Consider the following 16242-nt stretch of genomic DNA (forward strand, 5'->3'; position numbering starts at 1 on the left):
TTACCTGTGAGAGGGAGGGTGCTAATTAGTTTGGAGGAATCAAAGTCGCACATGAATACTGTGGCACTTGTCTTATAAAATGTTATTTCCAAAAAATGCAGAATATGATTTATCTTTTGTTCATAAAATTGTGTATATAATCAATATCAACTGATAAATATTGTTCCTTAGAAATGCAAGAAGGAGGAAGGGAACGTAGCTTCCAGCAAGCATACACAACTTCTTTTGTTCCACCATATCATAGTCAGAACAGGGGATTCCAGTGGAGAGGCTCTCAACCTTACTTTTATGGGTCTGAGGCACAACCTTCAGGTAAAAAATCAATATAAAAAAATAGATTTGACACTGCCAAAGGTATATGACTGTGTCTCTGCCTAAACGTACATCATGTATTTGTACATTATGGTTATGATCTTGCACCCATAGTCATAAATGGCAAAACTCCATTGCATCAGTGAGATTTGTGTATTAGTATTAGCTGAAGCTAAACCTGCAAGTTACATATAGAGTTCCATTATGACCCAGTGTTTTCACTCATTTGTAACTTTTGGAAAAATTCTTCGGTGGGTCTGAAAATTCTCATTTTGGTCTCAGTTGAATAGTTTTAGAAAGTTTTAGTAGTTTTCAATTACCACAGTAGCATAGAAATGTCTAGCTAATGCCTTTAGTTTCAGATCCTAACTCATACCACAATCGAGAAAAGCACTTGAGCACATGCTTAATGTTAAGATTTAAAGGCAAGCTGTGCTCTTTCTTGGTGAGAGTTGACCATAAATCACTCACCAGCAACACCTGTTGGTAGAACAGAAGAGACATTTAAAGGAAGCTAAGGTCAATGCCCCTGGTAGGAAACAGGTTGTGGTGACATTACAAGAAGGAGGGAAAATGTTGCCAGGGTCAGGAGGCATCTGTGTGGAGTTTAGAGGAACCAAGCATAGGAAGAAGGAGAATCATCCAAAACAGACTAAATATTTTCTTGGGGCTGCAGTACAGCAATGTAACCCTGAGTTTCTTCTACATTTTTAGTTTTGCTTTCTAAAGAAGTTTGGTGAAGTGATTTGGTTAAAAAAAAAAAAAACCTTTAAATATAGTTGGTCTCTTGTGGGCACAGGATAGACAATGTGATACCTATTATTAGACCCACAAGTAAAATTGTTTGGCATGGCCTGTGTGGATGAGGCCAAAACATACGACCTTGCTGAGTAACTTGATTATAAACAGAGTCAAAACTGACCCTCTGTCTTAATGATTCTGTTCTAGGAAGCATGTAATTCAGGGTCCAGCCACACAGAGATCTTATTGCAAAATGTATTCTTAATAACAGCACTGGGTCATGTAAAAACATGATGCAGTAGTGTTATTAAAACCCAGTTTGGCCTTTTCTATAGAGGTGAAACCAAACCATGTTCTAACACTCCCAGGAGACTGTAATAACATGATTTTCCAATGTGATCAAATTTCCTATGTATATATAAAATAGGTTTACTAGAGAAATGAGTGAGGGGTCCTATGGAAAAAATGGTTTGAGATCATGTAAATAAAGACTCAAAATGCATGTTCAAAGGTGGGGTGGTGGGAGCAGAATTAAGGTTGCATATTTCCTGACTTTCAAGTTTGCAACTTGATAAAGTTCTTTTAGAGTGTGTGTATGTGTGTGTGTCATGTCATAGTTTTTTTAAAAAACTGCAAACAACAAAAATTCCATCATGTGGCATCATATAGACACCCACATGGGTCATCAGCAGAGTTGGAACCTTTAGTTCCACCACTCACACCTCTGCCTCTTGAGCTAATGGCATATCTGATAGCAAGAGGAAGTTGTCATTCTCTGTGTGGAACAGCACTAGGGGGATGAGGTATACATTTTGCCAGTGGGTTTCACAGATGTTTGCTGACAGGGAAATGGTGAGACTCAAGAGTGTTGGGTGCCATTCCAGGCTCTGGAGAGAAGGGAGAGTGCTCCTGTTCCTTCTCCATCCAGGCTGCTTGTCCCATTCGCCTTACCTACCCAGTCCCAGTCTTCAGGTTCTTTTCCCTGTCTTTTTGCCTAGCCAGTTCTAGTCTTCCTCTTCAAGCTCTGTATCTGAGTCCATATCTCCCCCACACTTCCAGTCTTTTCACCTCCCATTACCATGGAGCCTGGGTTTGAACCCAGATCTCCCAAAGGCACAGGCTAGCACCCAAACCACAGTACCATCTTTCCTCTATATAATACCTAATGAATCCATTCAGGCTCTCTTCCTACACGTGTAGGGGTTTTCCCTGCAGTACATGTTCTGTTGTATTGTCCAGTCTAGTTTTAAATCCCATATTTGCAAATTTGTTTTGGCCATACAGTTATACAATATGTATAATTCAGGTGCATCTCACAGGATATGTCTACACAGCAATTAAGCATCCGCAGTTGGCCTGTGCCAGCTGACTCAGGATCACAGGACTTGGGCTTCAGAGATGTTTCATTGCTGTGTAGACTTCTGTGCCTGGGCTGGAGCCCAAGCTCTGGGACCGTCCGACCACAAAGGATCCTATAGCCTGGGCTCTAGTCAGAGCCCAAAGGTTACACAGCAATGAAACAGCCCCACAGCCTCAGTCCCACAAGCCCAAGTTGGCTGACATGGGCCAGCAGCCAGTGTCTAATTGCAGTGTAGACATACCCATAGAGTCCTGAACTGAAGGTAGCTTTCTAGCCTCCTCTTTAATTTAGAGATGTAGCTAATGGGGACTATGGGTCCCAGCAAGCAGTGTGCCAGCCTGATCTGAGGGCAATCACTCAGATTAAGACAGAATGTTGCACGATGGTAGTAATAGTCTCGGTGGGTCACACCTCCATACTAAAGTCAGCCACAGGTTTTTCACATATTTGGTGTGAGCTGCAGGCTCCCAAGGTGTACACAAAGCAGTACTTAGTTGAACAAATCTTGGGCACCCTAGATATGGTCTCCATCTACTCTCGGTTGGGAATTGTGCTACCTATATTGTTTTGTTGTTGTTGTTTACTGTTTAAAAAACACACCATTTAAAACTGAAGCTGTTGCTAAATTTGCTTTAAACATAGTTTGACCCCATTCAACTACGTTAGCATAAACCAGTTTAGGTAACAGAGTTGCTAGCTTTATGTAGACAGGGCCACATGGCATATTTCCAAACAAAACTTCATTAATTGTTAAGATTGCAAATGTGATTCAAAACAGGACACGCTGTACCTTTCCACACATCACTAAAAATAAACAAAACACTGAGAACTATAGAAATCACAAGCGAAGGATACATCAACAATTCTGTCACTAACCTCAGTACTCACACTAATAAACAGAAAAATTCTCATTGATCAGTATACAAACCACTTTCCAAACAACCTTAATTCTATCCCTGTGCAAAACACAATTAACAAAATCTAAATCAAACTTATCCGTCCATTACTCAACTCTTTTATAACAGCATATAAAATCTTCAATAGCTTCCTTTTATTCATATGAGGGTTATACACAGTCTGATCTTTTATGCAGTCACAACAGTTTTCTGTGTTGTTTGTGTCTGGCCCTGACTATACAATTTCATTATGTATCGTGACTCTTGCGCTGGTATTGGGAAGCTTGTCTAAAGAAACAGAAAAGGCCAGTGCCTGCCTCAGTGAGCCAAAGATGTGGGAAAGGGAATTGAGAGTAGAGCTGGGCAACATTTTTCGCCTCAATAGTTTATTCTCTGAAAAATGTAGTTTCAGGTCAACCAAAGGAATTCTTTGCAAATTTGTCTTAAGTTCATCAAATAGTTTTGACCTAACCAAAAACATCAAAACTTTTTGTTAATGTTGAAAAATTTTGCTGTGACTGTCAGATGTTTTGACAAAAGCAAGCCAAGGATCACAAAATGAGGAAGTGCCCACTTCCCTCATAAGCTTTAGCGCAGTGGTTATTAACCAGCACTCACCTGGGATGTGGGAGACCCAGGTACAGTTCCCCCCTCTGCCTGCTGTGGAGAAGGAATTTGAACTTGGGTCTTTCCCCATTGTAGGAGAATGTTGTAACCACTGAGCTATGGGATATTCTGGCATGGACCTTTCTCATTCTCTCCTCTTGAAGCTGTTCCACTTTTTATAAATAATTAAGTAGTCTTTGGAGCAGGGACTTGAACTTGGGTCTACCACATCCTAGGTGAATGACTGAATTGTTACTGTGAATCATAGAATTATAGAATATCAGGGTTGGAAGGGACCCCAGAAGGTCATCTAGTCCAACACCCTGCTCAAAGCAGGACCAATTCCCAGTTAAGTCATCCCAGCCAGGGCTTTGTCAAGCCTGACCTTAAAAACCTCTAAGGAAGGAGATTCTACCACCTCCCTAGGTAACGCATTCCAGTGTTTCACCACCCTCTTAGTGAACGACAGTGAATCATCATTGGGCCAGGGAAAAAGAGTGAGAATGAGTCTATAGCCTGGTAGTTAAGATACTCACCTGTGCAAACTCAACAAATCACATTCCAGAATATGCAACAGCTCTACTGCAGGGCCTTAGTTTATAGCATGATTTTGTAAAATGTTTTATGACATAGTTAGATCTTGTCAACACTAGCCAAGGCCACCACCATGGTAATGTCTTGCTCACAAGAATTATTTAAACATTGTTCTGGCTAACACAGGTTGAACTGTAGTGTTGACCAGATCTGATTATGCTTCATTATTGAAGTAAGGGCTGGTCTTCACATTGTTTTTATACTGTTTTGCCTATAGAAACCTATATAGTTAAAGCAGTACAATCCCCTACAGTGAATGCAGTTGTACTGATATAAGGGTGCTTCTTATGTCACTATTACTCACATTTAGGATAAAATTAAGATGTAGATTAAAGGAATACAAAAAACAGTGTAGATAAGTCCTAAGTATCACATTGTCCTTTCCCTAACTGGTACAACCTGGTCTGCGGACCATACTGTATGTCCATCAGTTGCAAGTAATCAGCTGTACTAGTATTAAAAGTGAAGATTTATGCAGATAGCTGGCGTAGTGTCTTTAAGAAGAGCAAGTCCACCATTAACTTTAGCCACCTAAATTTAAAAAATATTGGCCTTCGTTGAATACCAACTGAATTATTTTGAAATGGATGTAGAATAAGAAATAGTGAGGGGTTGTGGCAGTAACAAAGGGGGAAATGTTCTTTTTTCAAAATACACCTCAGTGGGTTGTTTCTTAAATACTATCATCAATAAGTTATTTTCCTGTTTGAATGTTAAGAGGAAAATATTTTATTTCCCCTTCCACACTCCAGGTAAAGGACATCGAGACCAGAGGAGACATCAAGGCCAGAGGAGAAGGTTCCAGCTTGCTCCCCGGTAAATAATAGAGCTACAAAGATTACAGAAGGTCTATAATGGGTTTGAATGAAAGGATAATATTCCTCCCACAGATAGCATCTTTACTTACAAAAGCCAGGATTCAAGGGGCAGGGGTGGCAGGTTTGTAGAAATTTTGGTGGTGCCCAGAACCCTCCCCCTCCCAAACTCTACCCCACAACTCCGCCCCCCACCTGCCTAAGACTCTGGGAGGGAGTTTGGGTGAGGGGAGGAGGTCTGGGGTGCAGGCCCTGGGCTGGGGCAGGGGATTGGGGTTGAGGAGGGGTGCAGGCTCGGGGAGGGAGTTTGGGTGCAGAAGGGGTGAGAGGTTGGGCTCTGGGAGGGAGTTTGGGGGTGTGAGGTGGTGTGTGGGAAGAGGGAGGGGGTCCAGGCTCTGGGAGGGAGTTTGGGGATGGGAGGGGGTGCAGGGTGAGGGCTGTGGAATGGAGGATGAGGGGTTTGGTGTGTGGGAGGGGGGATGCTGGGGGTGCAGGATCTGGGGTTGGGTGGGACTGGGGATGAGGAGTGTGGGGTGCAGGCAGGCTGCCCCGGGGCTGGGGCTAGAGAGGAGGACTCCCCCCAGCCCTCTCCCCGCTGGCAGCAGTGAGTTCTGGGGGAAGGGCCCCCTTCTCGCCCCGGCAGCACACTCACCCCCACCACTGTCACTCCATGTGCTCCTAGGGCCCCTCTCAGATCCAGGAAGCCCCCTCACCTGCCCTGTGGTGGGTGCCGGGAGGGGGGGGGGGCTCCATCAGATGCGTGCCTCCTCCCCTGCTGCTGCCCCTCACTGTAGCCTCACTGGGGGTGGGGGATGGGCTGCCCCTTGCCCAGCGTGGGGCAGGAGCGGTGACTGCGGGTGGGGGGGGCCCTGTGCTGGTGGAGGATCCTGCTGGAAAAGGGAAGGGTCTGAGGGGGAAGGGCAGGGTCAGGGCAGCCTGCCCTGGCAGTAATGGTTGGGGCACTAGGACCCTGCAGCGGCAGTTGATGCTGAAAGCCAGCAGAGCGGAGTCAGCATGGAGCTGCAGGGGAGAGGCAGGGTCCCTCTGCTCCAGCAGGCTGGGGAGGTGCATGGGGGCAGGAGGAACACTCAGTGGAGGTGTGGGGGGGCGGCAGGCAGGGCTGGGGGAGAGACTGGCCCCAAACATTGGTGGAGCTGGGCCCCCAGGCCCTGAATATTCCTGGAGCCTGGGCACCACAGGCCCATACAACTCGCCACTCTTGTCAAGGGGCTTTATTATTTCATGCAGCTTCCAATTATTTCATGCAGAGCTGTTGGTGCTCAGCCCATTATGTCCTTTCCACACTAAGATTGAGCTAACTTTATGTGGAGAATGGTTTCACTAACTGCTGTAAAACCAGTGTCGGGGGATCTGGTTACTGCTTGGCACTATCCAGTTATGGTTAAAAAAACACACATTCCCATTTATACAGGAAAGTCCAAATCAAGTTTTAACGGTGCTAGAGCACTCATATAATGTAACTAGAACTTCCCAATATTGTTTTACATTGCAGACGAGAACTTAGTATGCCCATTAAAAACAGTGTACAGTACATATGCTGTGTCAGTTCTTGAATTAGGAGGCTACTGTTGGTTATGCCATACTCTTCTTACTGTAGCCTGGTGAAAAAATTGGAAGATGACATCACTTTTTTTAAACTTCACTTACCAGTGAAACATTGGTACTTCCCTGCTGGAATGCAGTGCTGATTTATAAGTGCCAACAGCACTTCATTGCAGTTTAGGAGGGGAATAACTCTGCACATCGAGGCTATTTCTAAATCTTATCATGTCTCCCTCCTAAGTATTTCTGAGATCTAACTTATTAAAATATTCTCTAACGTGTTCTTTCCCTGTTCTGGCTTGTGTTCCTTCCCCATTGTTGTTGTTAATTGTGTTAGGCGTCCGGTCACAATTAACCTTTTTAGTAAACATTGAAGCAAAATAGGCTTTAAACACCTCAACCTCCTTGGATTTGTTAGCTCTCCTTCCACTAAATAATGCTCCTTCACTTTCCTTTATCTTTTTTTTGCTCCTTATGTACTTAAAGAACCTCTTCAGATTGCCTTTTATGTCCCTTGCCAGGTGCAACTCATTTTGTACCTTAGCCTTTCTGATTTTGTCCTTTTGTGTTCTTTTTTCCTCATCTTTAGCAATTTGTCCATGTCTTCAATTTTTATAGGATTCCTTTTTCATTTTCAGGTTATTAAAGAGCTACTGATAGAGCTATATTGGCCTCTTCTTCCCATCTTTCCTTTGCTTTGGGATAGTTTACTGTTGTGTCTTTACTAATGTCTCTTGAGAAGCTGCCTGAACTCCTTTTCCCCTTAGATTTTCTTCCCATAGGACGTTACCTACCAGTTCTCTGAATTTGTTAAAGACTGTTTTTTTGAAGTTCATTGTACTTATTCTACTGCTCTCACTCCTTCATTTCTTTAGAATAATAAAATCTGTAGTTTCATGATCACTTTCAGCCAAATGGCCTTCAATCATCAGATCCTCAACCAATTCCTCTGTTAGACAGAATCAAGTCTAAAATGGCTGCCCCCCAGTTACTTCCTCACTCTTCTAAAACATGACGTTGTCCCCAGCACATTCCAAAAATTTGTGTATTACTGTATGTTTTCCAACAGAACTCTGGTTAGTCAAAATTCTCCATTACTACAAGGTCTTGTGTTTTGGATATTTCTGTTACTTGTTCTAGAAATGCCTCGGCCACCTCCTGATTGGATGGTCTGCAGTAGACCCCCCTACCGTGACATTGCCCCAATTTTTTCCCCCTTTTATCTTGACCCAGAGACTTTCAACGGGTCTGTTTTAAAGCAAAAGAAATTATAATATCCAGCAAGTATGATAGCAATGAGAGCAACATTTTCCTACGGATGTTTGAAAAATCTTTGGGAAGTTATAGAACATCCTGAATCCTTTGTTGTTGTTTTTGTTTGCTGTTAATAATATTATTTATATTTTAAGTCCCATAGACTGTCACTAAAATCCAGGCAATAATTCCATAAAACTGATTACCTAACATGACTTTTACATTAGTCCTATAATGCTTGTTGGTACTGGAGAGACTTATGCTTCTCTTTTCCTTTCTCCAAATATACTAGTTTATTTAAAACAGTTTGAGGGAATCAAGGTAAATACTATTCAGCCATTAGATGCTTTTCTGATTACATGTGGCCTTGTCATCTTCTTTTATGAAAACCTCTCTATATAATGTCATCACTGAAGGATGAGTAAAAATATTAGAATCATTAGTCTGACTATGAGTTTATCATAGATTTCAGTAAAAACTGCCACAAGGAATCTTACATTCATCCACTCCAGTCTGTAAATACTGTAGATGGTATTTCAAGGAAACGGCCCAGCTGCGTGCTAAAGGCCACCCAGTCACCTATCCAGAGCTCTGCGCCTGGGCCCACTCTATGGAGGGGTCTCTGGGTGGGAGGTGTTGGGTATAAGGGTCTGGGGGGCAGCGGGGGGGGAGTTAGAGGGGAACGTGCTGTGGTTTTCAACCTGCGGCCCAGGTAACAGTTGAGAACCACTGCACTAGTGGGATTTTTAAATCCTATATGCTTCTTTAAGCACCTAAGTACCTTTGAAAATCTGGGTCCAAAACCCTTTATGCTACAGCTGTGCCACTGTAGTGCTTCACTGTAGACACTACCTATGCCAATGGGAGGGATTCTCCCATTGACAGAGAGGTGATAGGTAGGTCGGCGAAAGAAGTCTTCAGTCAACCTAGCCCTGGCTACACGTGGATTTAGGTTGGCTTAACAACGCAACTCAGTGGGGTGGATTTTTCATACCCATGACTGACTTAGTTAAACTACCTAATTTTCTTGTATAGACCAGGCCTTGAGCTCCTAAGCCTTTTTGAAAAATTTACCCTAAATACTCTTTGAAGTTTTAAACACACTTTTATTCATTTTGTATGGCCACAGGAGCCATTTGTCTGCTATATCTTTTCACAGGGATTTTTATTATTTGAAATTGTTTACATGTTGATACTTGAGTGTCTTGCTTAGCCCATCACAGGCTGTTTGTATTTTAGATGGCCCAGATGACTTTGTCCTTGACTGGAACTGAATGAAAAGTGATAAGAAGACAAGATATGTTTTTATAAAGTACTATACATTGAATATAATAAAAATCATTTCAGTATTTCTATTGTACCATCAAGAAAATGTCAAATTGAATACACATTTTAAAATTGGTAGTGGGAAGGATTTAGTTACAAACACATTACCCTGACTTCACTCGGTATTTCCAATCCAATTTCATTTTGTACCTCTGATACTTCTTTTTCATTGCTAATGTAATGTTTATAAGAGTATGTGTTTGTTCTGAGGCAAATTTTGAATTATTTACCACAGTGATGGGCACTTTACAAAAGCCTAAGGCAGACAGTTATGAAATCTAATAGTAAAGGAAATGTGTACAGAAACAGAGGACACTTTTATGTGGTGAAGGAGATAGAGGAAATCTAAAGTGGTAAAGACGTGAGTGAGCTTAAGAGTATGTCTACACTGCAATTAGACACCTGCAGCTGGCCTTTGCCAGCTGACTTGGGCATGGGCTAAGGGCTGTTTAACTGTGCTCTAGACATGTGGACTTCCACCTCACAGGCTCAATCCCAAGCCCGAACGTCCACACTGCTATTAAACAGCCCTTAGCCAAAGCCTTGTGAGCCCACATCACCTGGCACAGGCCAGCTGTGGGGTTTTAATTGCAGTGTAGACATACCCTAAGAAGTCATCCCAATCAAGTGCGGATAAACCTTTATGTCACATATACACACATTCTATGTAATGCCACATCTTTTACAGAAAAAGTATTTTAGAAGTATTTCAGATAGCTTTAAATACAAAAGCTGTGTTTTTTAAGTATCTATCTACCTGTAAAGTCAGGTGGCTTAGTTACATGAGACCATCTATGCAAGGCTCAAAGGAAGAAGAAAAGTATAGCTAAAACATTTTAGAAATCTTTAAAAATACCCTTAAGCTCACTTATGTTTTTTCTAGACGCAAAACTGCTCACAGCTTTAAAGTCTTATTCTTAGATCTTCCAGAGCAAAAGGAGAGCTGTGTTCCCTATTGGGAAACCTAGTATTTCCCTTTTCAGTAGTGTAATGGTCCCATTTCTAGCCCTTTGTAGTATTATACATCAAACCTTAAACCGGTCATTGGCTGAGAAGAAAATATTGCTCATCCTGGGCCTTGGGCCTCTGTAGTTTGGGGGGACATTCCAAATGGGGGTAAGGGGACAAAACAAATATTTCTCTCATAAATTCATTTTTTTTGTCAGCAATTTGAAGCACAACAGTTGAAATGTGTACCATGTGTGTAGAATGCTCAAAATGATACAGATTAGTGGACAGTGCACAGGTGTGGCAACCAATCATGTACCGTAAATTAATTTCTCACAGGCCTACAATTTGTCATACGGATTTCCCTATTACATGTAGGGTAGTGCGTATAGAATGTGTGGGCGTATATTGTAGATTAAATCTGTGTGTACAAATTTTTGGCATGAAGAAAATACATAAATTCTTCTTGTATCTCAAAGAATAGGTTTATTTCTAATGTTAAGGATTATTAACAAATGAATTCCATAGCCACTGTAGAAGCTTGATTTATCGTTATGGTACAATGATTACATATTAGTAGTTGCTAGTTTTTCATTAATTCTGGTACTAGTTAGCTCGGTTGCTCTCACGCCTTAGGTCTTGTGCAGATGTCCACTTTTGAGCCAACTATCCATCGAGTTTTTCCCATCTAATCTCTGAATTCTCTAAACATAAACATGCTGTCATTTGTACATAATGTGGTACTATGATTTTCTCATATGTATTTTTATTGTCTGAAATACAATACATGTACTGTGACATAAATACAAAGCTACAACGCAGCTAAATAAATAATTGACAGTAGCCCAGCATTTTTAATTCTATTAAAAAAAAATGGTGCTGATTTCACTTTGTTTAAATAGGACACTATTTTTGTCTGATTTGCTTTCTGAGGATGATACGAGTATGGGTGGGGTAGTCCTGCCATATTTTCCTACCAGCTATTCACTTTATGTGTAAATGTACTACCTGCTATTTATTCAAACTCTTTGGGAGAACGTAGAAATGTGGGCTTATTCAAAGACCACTAGTTTCAGAAACCTCATTATATGCAATGGTGCTTTAAAAAAATTCTAATTGTGCATCAGCATTTTGTAGATTGTCTTACATCAGGGTCTTCCGGGACTTCTCGTGGCCTCAATACATGAAGTGGTAGTAAACTAAAATTAAATATGAATTTAGTGGGAGCTTTTGCTGTGCTAGGATTGGGCACTTTTTAAGAATTGCCAATGAGATGTAAAGGCACTCTCTGTTGACATTTTTCATAGGTTCATAGATATTTAGGTCAGACATTTTTCTTCTTATGCTGGACCATAGCCAGAAGCTGCTAATTATCCAGACTTCTAAGCAAAAAATTATTTTCTCCTTAGAAATCATGGGTTTGGATCAGGAGTTCCATGCAGGTGCTGTGCTCCTGTCCAAAGAGTATTAGCTTGTGTTAGAGTGTTTTGTTTCTGTCCTCCTGGCCAAGGCTAGTCATAGCTATGTGAGGCCTATGGACAAGAAAAGGTAATCACACAAGGAAAAAATGGCCTTCCTGAAGATGCACATTTGACTGGGCCCCTCAGTGCCTGGAACACAGATTTTGTAACCTGACAGTGTTGCCCCACCTGGGATGCCTTGAGCCTTGGGAGGAAGAAGGAGCTGTACCACAGGTGAAAGACATAGAATCGAAGAAATATAGGACTGGAAGGGACCTCAGTAGGTCATCTAATCCAGTGCCCTGCCCTGACACAAGACTAAATATTGTCTAGACCATCCCTGACATAGCAGTTTTGAGCTGGAATTGAGGAGGCGTAATTCTGGAGGAGAAAAATATAAGGAAAAAAATTCTTATTCCACAAACTGTTAAATTGCTAATTACTTCAACAAGTCTAAAATATGCAGCTGTATTTTAAGAAATAAACAAATCATTCACTGATATTGTTTTCTTATATGTCTACTGTACTTTTAGTGGTAAATGGGAGAAGAATATACTACTGATCATCAGTGATTGAGTCAGCTTGTACCTGTGTAATCTTTAATAGAGAGGAGGTCTTGTCATTGATAATGACAGACAGACAAACTGTCATGAATTCATTGGCCATCGCTTACTTTACCTAGGTGATTTCTATTTTATTACATTACTTTGCACATGTATAGCACCGTCAAAGTAGGAATCTGAGTGTTATAAAACATTGAGTTAGCCCTCACCCCACCATTGTCCATTTTACAAATTGTGAAACTCCCACTCAGAGATATGAAGCACCTATGGTAACACTGGAAAAGAGCTAAGAATAGACCCAGATCTGATTCCCAGTCACACAATTCAGCACCAAGTTCATCTTAACTTGAGGTTGCTCAACTTATTAACATTACTGCTGTTAAGGAGGTAAATAACTAAATAGTTACCATAATTTACCTTCACTCAAAATACAAGCATTTTAAAAGCTTTTGTTTGTTGGTGGCCCATCATAAACTATTGGCATTTGAATACTCTTAAGCACCAGCAGATGGCACCCAGTTTATTTGTGTGTCAGGGGTTCTCAAACTTCATTGCACTGTGGCCCCCTTTTGACAACAAAAATTACTACACAACCCCAGGAGGTGGGGATCGAAGCCTGAGCCCCACTACCCTGGGCCTGGGGGCGCCTGAGCCCAGCTACCCTGGGCCCAGCGGGTGCCCAAGCCCCACTGCCCTGGGCAGGGGGGGGCAAAGCTGAAGCCCAAGGGCTTCAGCTCTAGGCAGGGGGCCTGTAACCTGAGCCCTGCCACCCAGGTCTGAAGCCCTTGGGCTCTGACCCCAGTCAGTGTGGCTTGGGCTTCGGCTTCAGCCCTGGTTGTGGGGCTTCGGTTTTGGCCCCAGGTGCCCGCAAGTCTAATGCCAGCCCTGGCAACATGTTATTGAGAAGGGTCCATTTTTAAAATTAATTTTTCATCTTGACTTCAAGCAGTTTAAGATTTTTTTCATCATAATGAAGATTCTGTGATCTGTAAGGCTTCCTACTCCTCTCTCTCACTCCTCTGTGTAGCAAATTGGATAGATTGGGCCTGATGCACCAAAGCTTTTCTCCAGTTTTATACCAGTTCAGTGGAGTTATACCAGCATAAAAATGGTCTAACCCAGTGGTGACTTGGGTCCATTAGGTATAAGGAGAGTAGGCATTTAGGACCCAATTCTGCAACTGATAGCATGTGTGTGGACTGCTGCACTAGTGCTATATCAATTGCACAGTAAGAGCCCTGGTTTTGCTGGGTAGGTTCGCCTTCTTTAAGGCAGTGTTGCCTAGTAGATAGGGCACTAGGCTGTGACTCAGGAGATTTGGGTTTAATTCCTGGCTCTGCCACTACTTTGCTGGATGACCTTAGGCAAGTCACTTTCCTCCTGGTGCCTGTTTCCCCATCTGTAAAATGGGGATAATGAATCTGTCCACCTTTGTAAAGCACTTTGAGATTGATGGATGAAAACACTATAGAAGAGCTAGATACTACTGTCATGCTGTCTCTGTATTTATTCATCAACAATTTCTGCTGCCTCTAAAACCATGGAAGGTTTTTTGTCACAGATGGCCACTCGTACCTCATCAGTTACTATCCACAGCAAGTGTTCTTGCACCTTCATATCAAGCAGTTTTTCATAGTTACCTTCAGCCCCACCCCTATTAGTCATTTACTCATAAAATTATACATCTTATGCACATATTCAACAAGAGTGATTTTGTCAAACTTTTTAAGATTTTTATACTTCAATCAATAGGACTTGGGTAATCTTAAACCTTTTCAGTACATTTCCTTTAACTATCTTGTACACCTTAGCATCACTCTCCACCATATCATTAAAAACTTGTCTTGCCTTCCCAGTTAATCTGGTCAGAAGGATTCACATCCACTTATCCTCTGGAATCTTGTAGCCCCCACATGGTCTCTCAAAGGTCTCTTACAATACAATCAGTCTCTTGATAAATGGGGCAAGCTTTCTCCCACTCCCTTGTGCTGGGTAGGGGTGGACTCACTGGTTGAGGCTGCTGCAGTATTTGAGCTGCAATGCGTGATTTCTCTCATCAGCCACTAGTTGTTCCATGCATCTTTGGTGCTATGGGCTTTCTCCTCCATGTCAGCCTTGGCTTTGACTGCTGCCATATGTTCCATGCATCATTGGTTGGCTCTCTCCTCAGCCTCAGTTCCCAGAACCACAGCTGCACCATCATTATTTCACGTTCACATTCTTTCTGGGCTTCCAGGTGTTCCAGTCTGGCCAGTTTCCTTGCAATGTCTGGGGCTGCAGGGCCTTTAGATGCTTGGTCAAAGCTTATGAGCAAAGCTCTCAGTTCCTGATCTGGGGTTTGCCTTTTAAAGGATAGTCCCCTGTGTGAGCACAAATGCTCCAGGTCTTTTGTATCAAGACCCTCATATGATTGTGATTCACTCATTGGGACTAACATTTAACCCTTAAAAACGTTCACTATCAAATCTCTACTTTAACAGCTCTGGGGTTATGCAGTATAAACCCAACTGACCGTGAGTCATGTGAATCCTGCCAAGGCTACACCAATTGTCTGGAATGGCTTTATGACAGTGAGTGCCTACCTCAGGGCAGACTATCAGAAACATGCCAGACACCCCAAACTGGTGGTATGTACTGTAATTAGATTTCACCAAGCCAATAACAATGTGAACTCCTGGATCACTATAACAGTCTTACCATGGAGTCACAGACAGTTCCCTTAGATTCTCCAGTCTATCTTGCTACCCAGGCAAGCTGTACTTAGTGACAAATGGTCCCTTACACCAAAAATCACAAAATATTCAGGTTGCTTCCAGTCCCAAGAGATCAGTTTACTTATCCCAGATCAATTGGTGCCATAGTTCTTAGCATCATAGAATATCAGGGTTGGAAGGGACCTCAGGAGGTCATCTAGTCCAACCCCCTGCTCAAAGAAGGACCAATCCCCAATTTTTGCCCCCGATCTTACACCAAAGACAACGCCTGTAGCCAGTCCTGGCTAAACATTCATATGCCCCTTCATGCTTCATCCGCCATTCCAGAGGACATGCTGATGACGCTCGTTTAAAAAATATGTTAATTACATTTGTGACTGAACTCCTTGGGGGAAAATTCTGTGTCTCCTACTCTGTGGTTTTACCCACATTCTGCCATGTATTTTGTGTTAGGACAGTCTCAGATGACGATCCAGCACATGTTGTTCAATTTAAGAACATTTTCACTGCAGATTTGACAAAATGCAAAGAAGGTACCAATATGAGATTTCTAAAGATTGCTACAGCACTTGATCCAAGGTTTAAGAATCTGAAGTGCCTTCCAAAATCTGAGAGGGACGAGGTTTGGAACATGCTGTCAGAAGTCTTAAAAGAGCAATACTCTGATGCAGAAACTACAGAACCTAAACCACCAAAAAAGAAAATCATCTGTTGGTGGCATCTGACCCAGATGTTGAAAATGAACGTGCGTCGGTCTGCACTACTTTGGATCGTTATCAAGCAGAACCTGTCATCAGCATGGATGCATGTCCTCTGGAATGGTGGTCGAAGCATGAAGTGACATACAAATGTTTAGCGTATCTGGCACGTAAATATCTTGCAACACCAGCTACAACAGTGCTGTGCGAACACCTGTTTTCACTTTCAAGTGACGTAAATAAGAAGAGGGCAGCATTATCTCCTGCAAATGTAAACAAACTTGGTTGTCTTAGTAATTGGCTGAACAAGAAGTAGGACTGAGTGGACTTGTAGGCTCTTTGAGTGCAGTTATATAAAAAAAATTAATAATTCTACAATTGTAATTTGCACT

At 42.1% G+C, this 16242-nt stretch overlaps 1 protein-coding gene across 5 annotated transcripts in view; it reads left to right on the top strand.

Moving 5' to 3' along the window:
- The window catches only part of FAM120B (family with sequence similarity 120 member B), a 125649-nt gene that overhangs the window by 79530 nt on the left and 29877 nt on the right, over window positions 1–16242 (top strand). For 2 of the 5 annotated variants that reach the window (XM_084622178.1, XM_084622179.1), the window contains exons 9-11: window positions 172–312; window positions 5262–5325; window positions 9381–12375. In XM_084622178.1, the coding sequence (XP_084478304.1) occupies window positions 172–312; window positions 5262–5325; window positions 9381–9393 (218 nt within the window). In that variant the 3' untranslated portion in view covers window positions 9394–12375. Of the gene's footprint in view, window positions 1–171; window positions 313–5261; window positions 5326–9380; window positions 12376–16242 lie in introns of those variants that run through there. The other 3 variants (XM_084622177.1, XM_084622181.1, XM_084622180.1) reach the window with 3 other exon arrangements.

This window comes from Lepidochelys olivacea, assembly GCF_965140295.1.
Source record: "Lepidochelys olivacea isolate rLepOli2 genome assembly, chromosome: 3".
Taxonomy (NCBI): domain Eukaryota; kingdom Metazoa; phylum Chordata; order Testudines; family Cheloniidae; genus Lepidochelys; species Lepidochelys olivacea.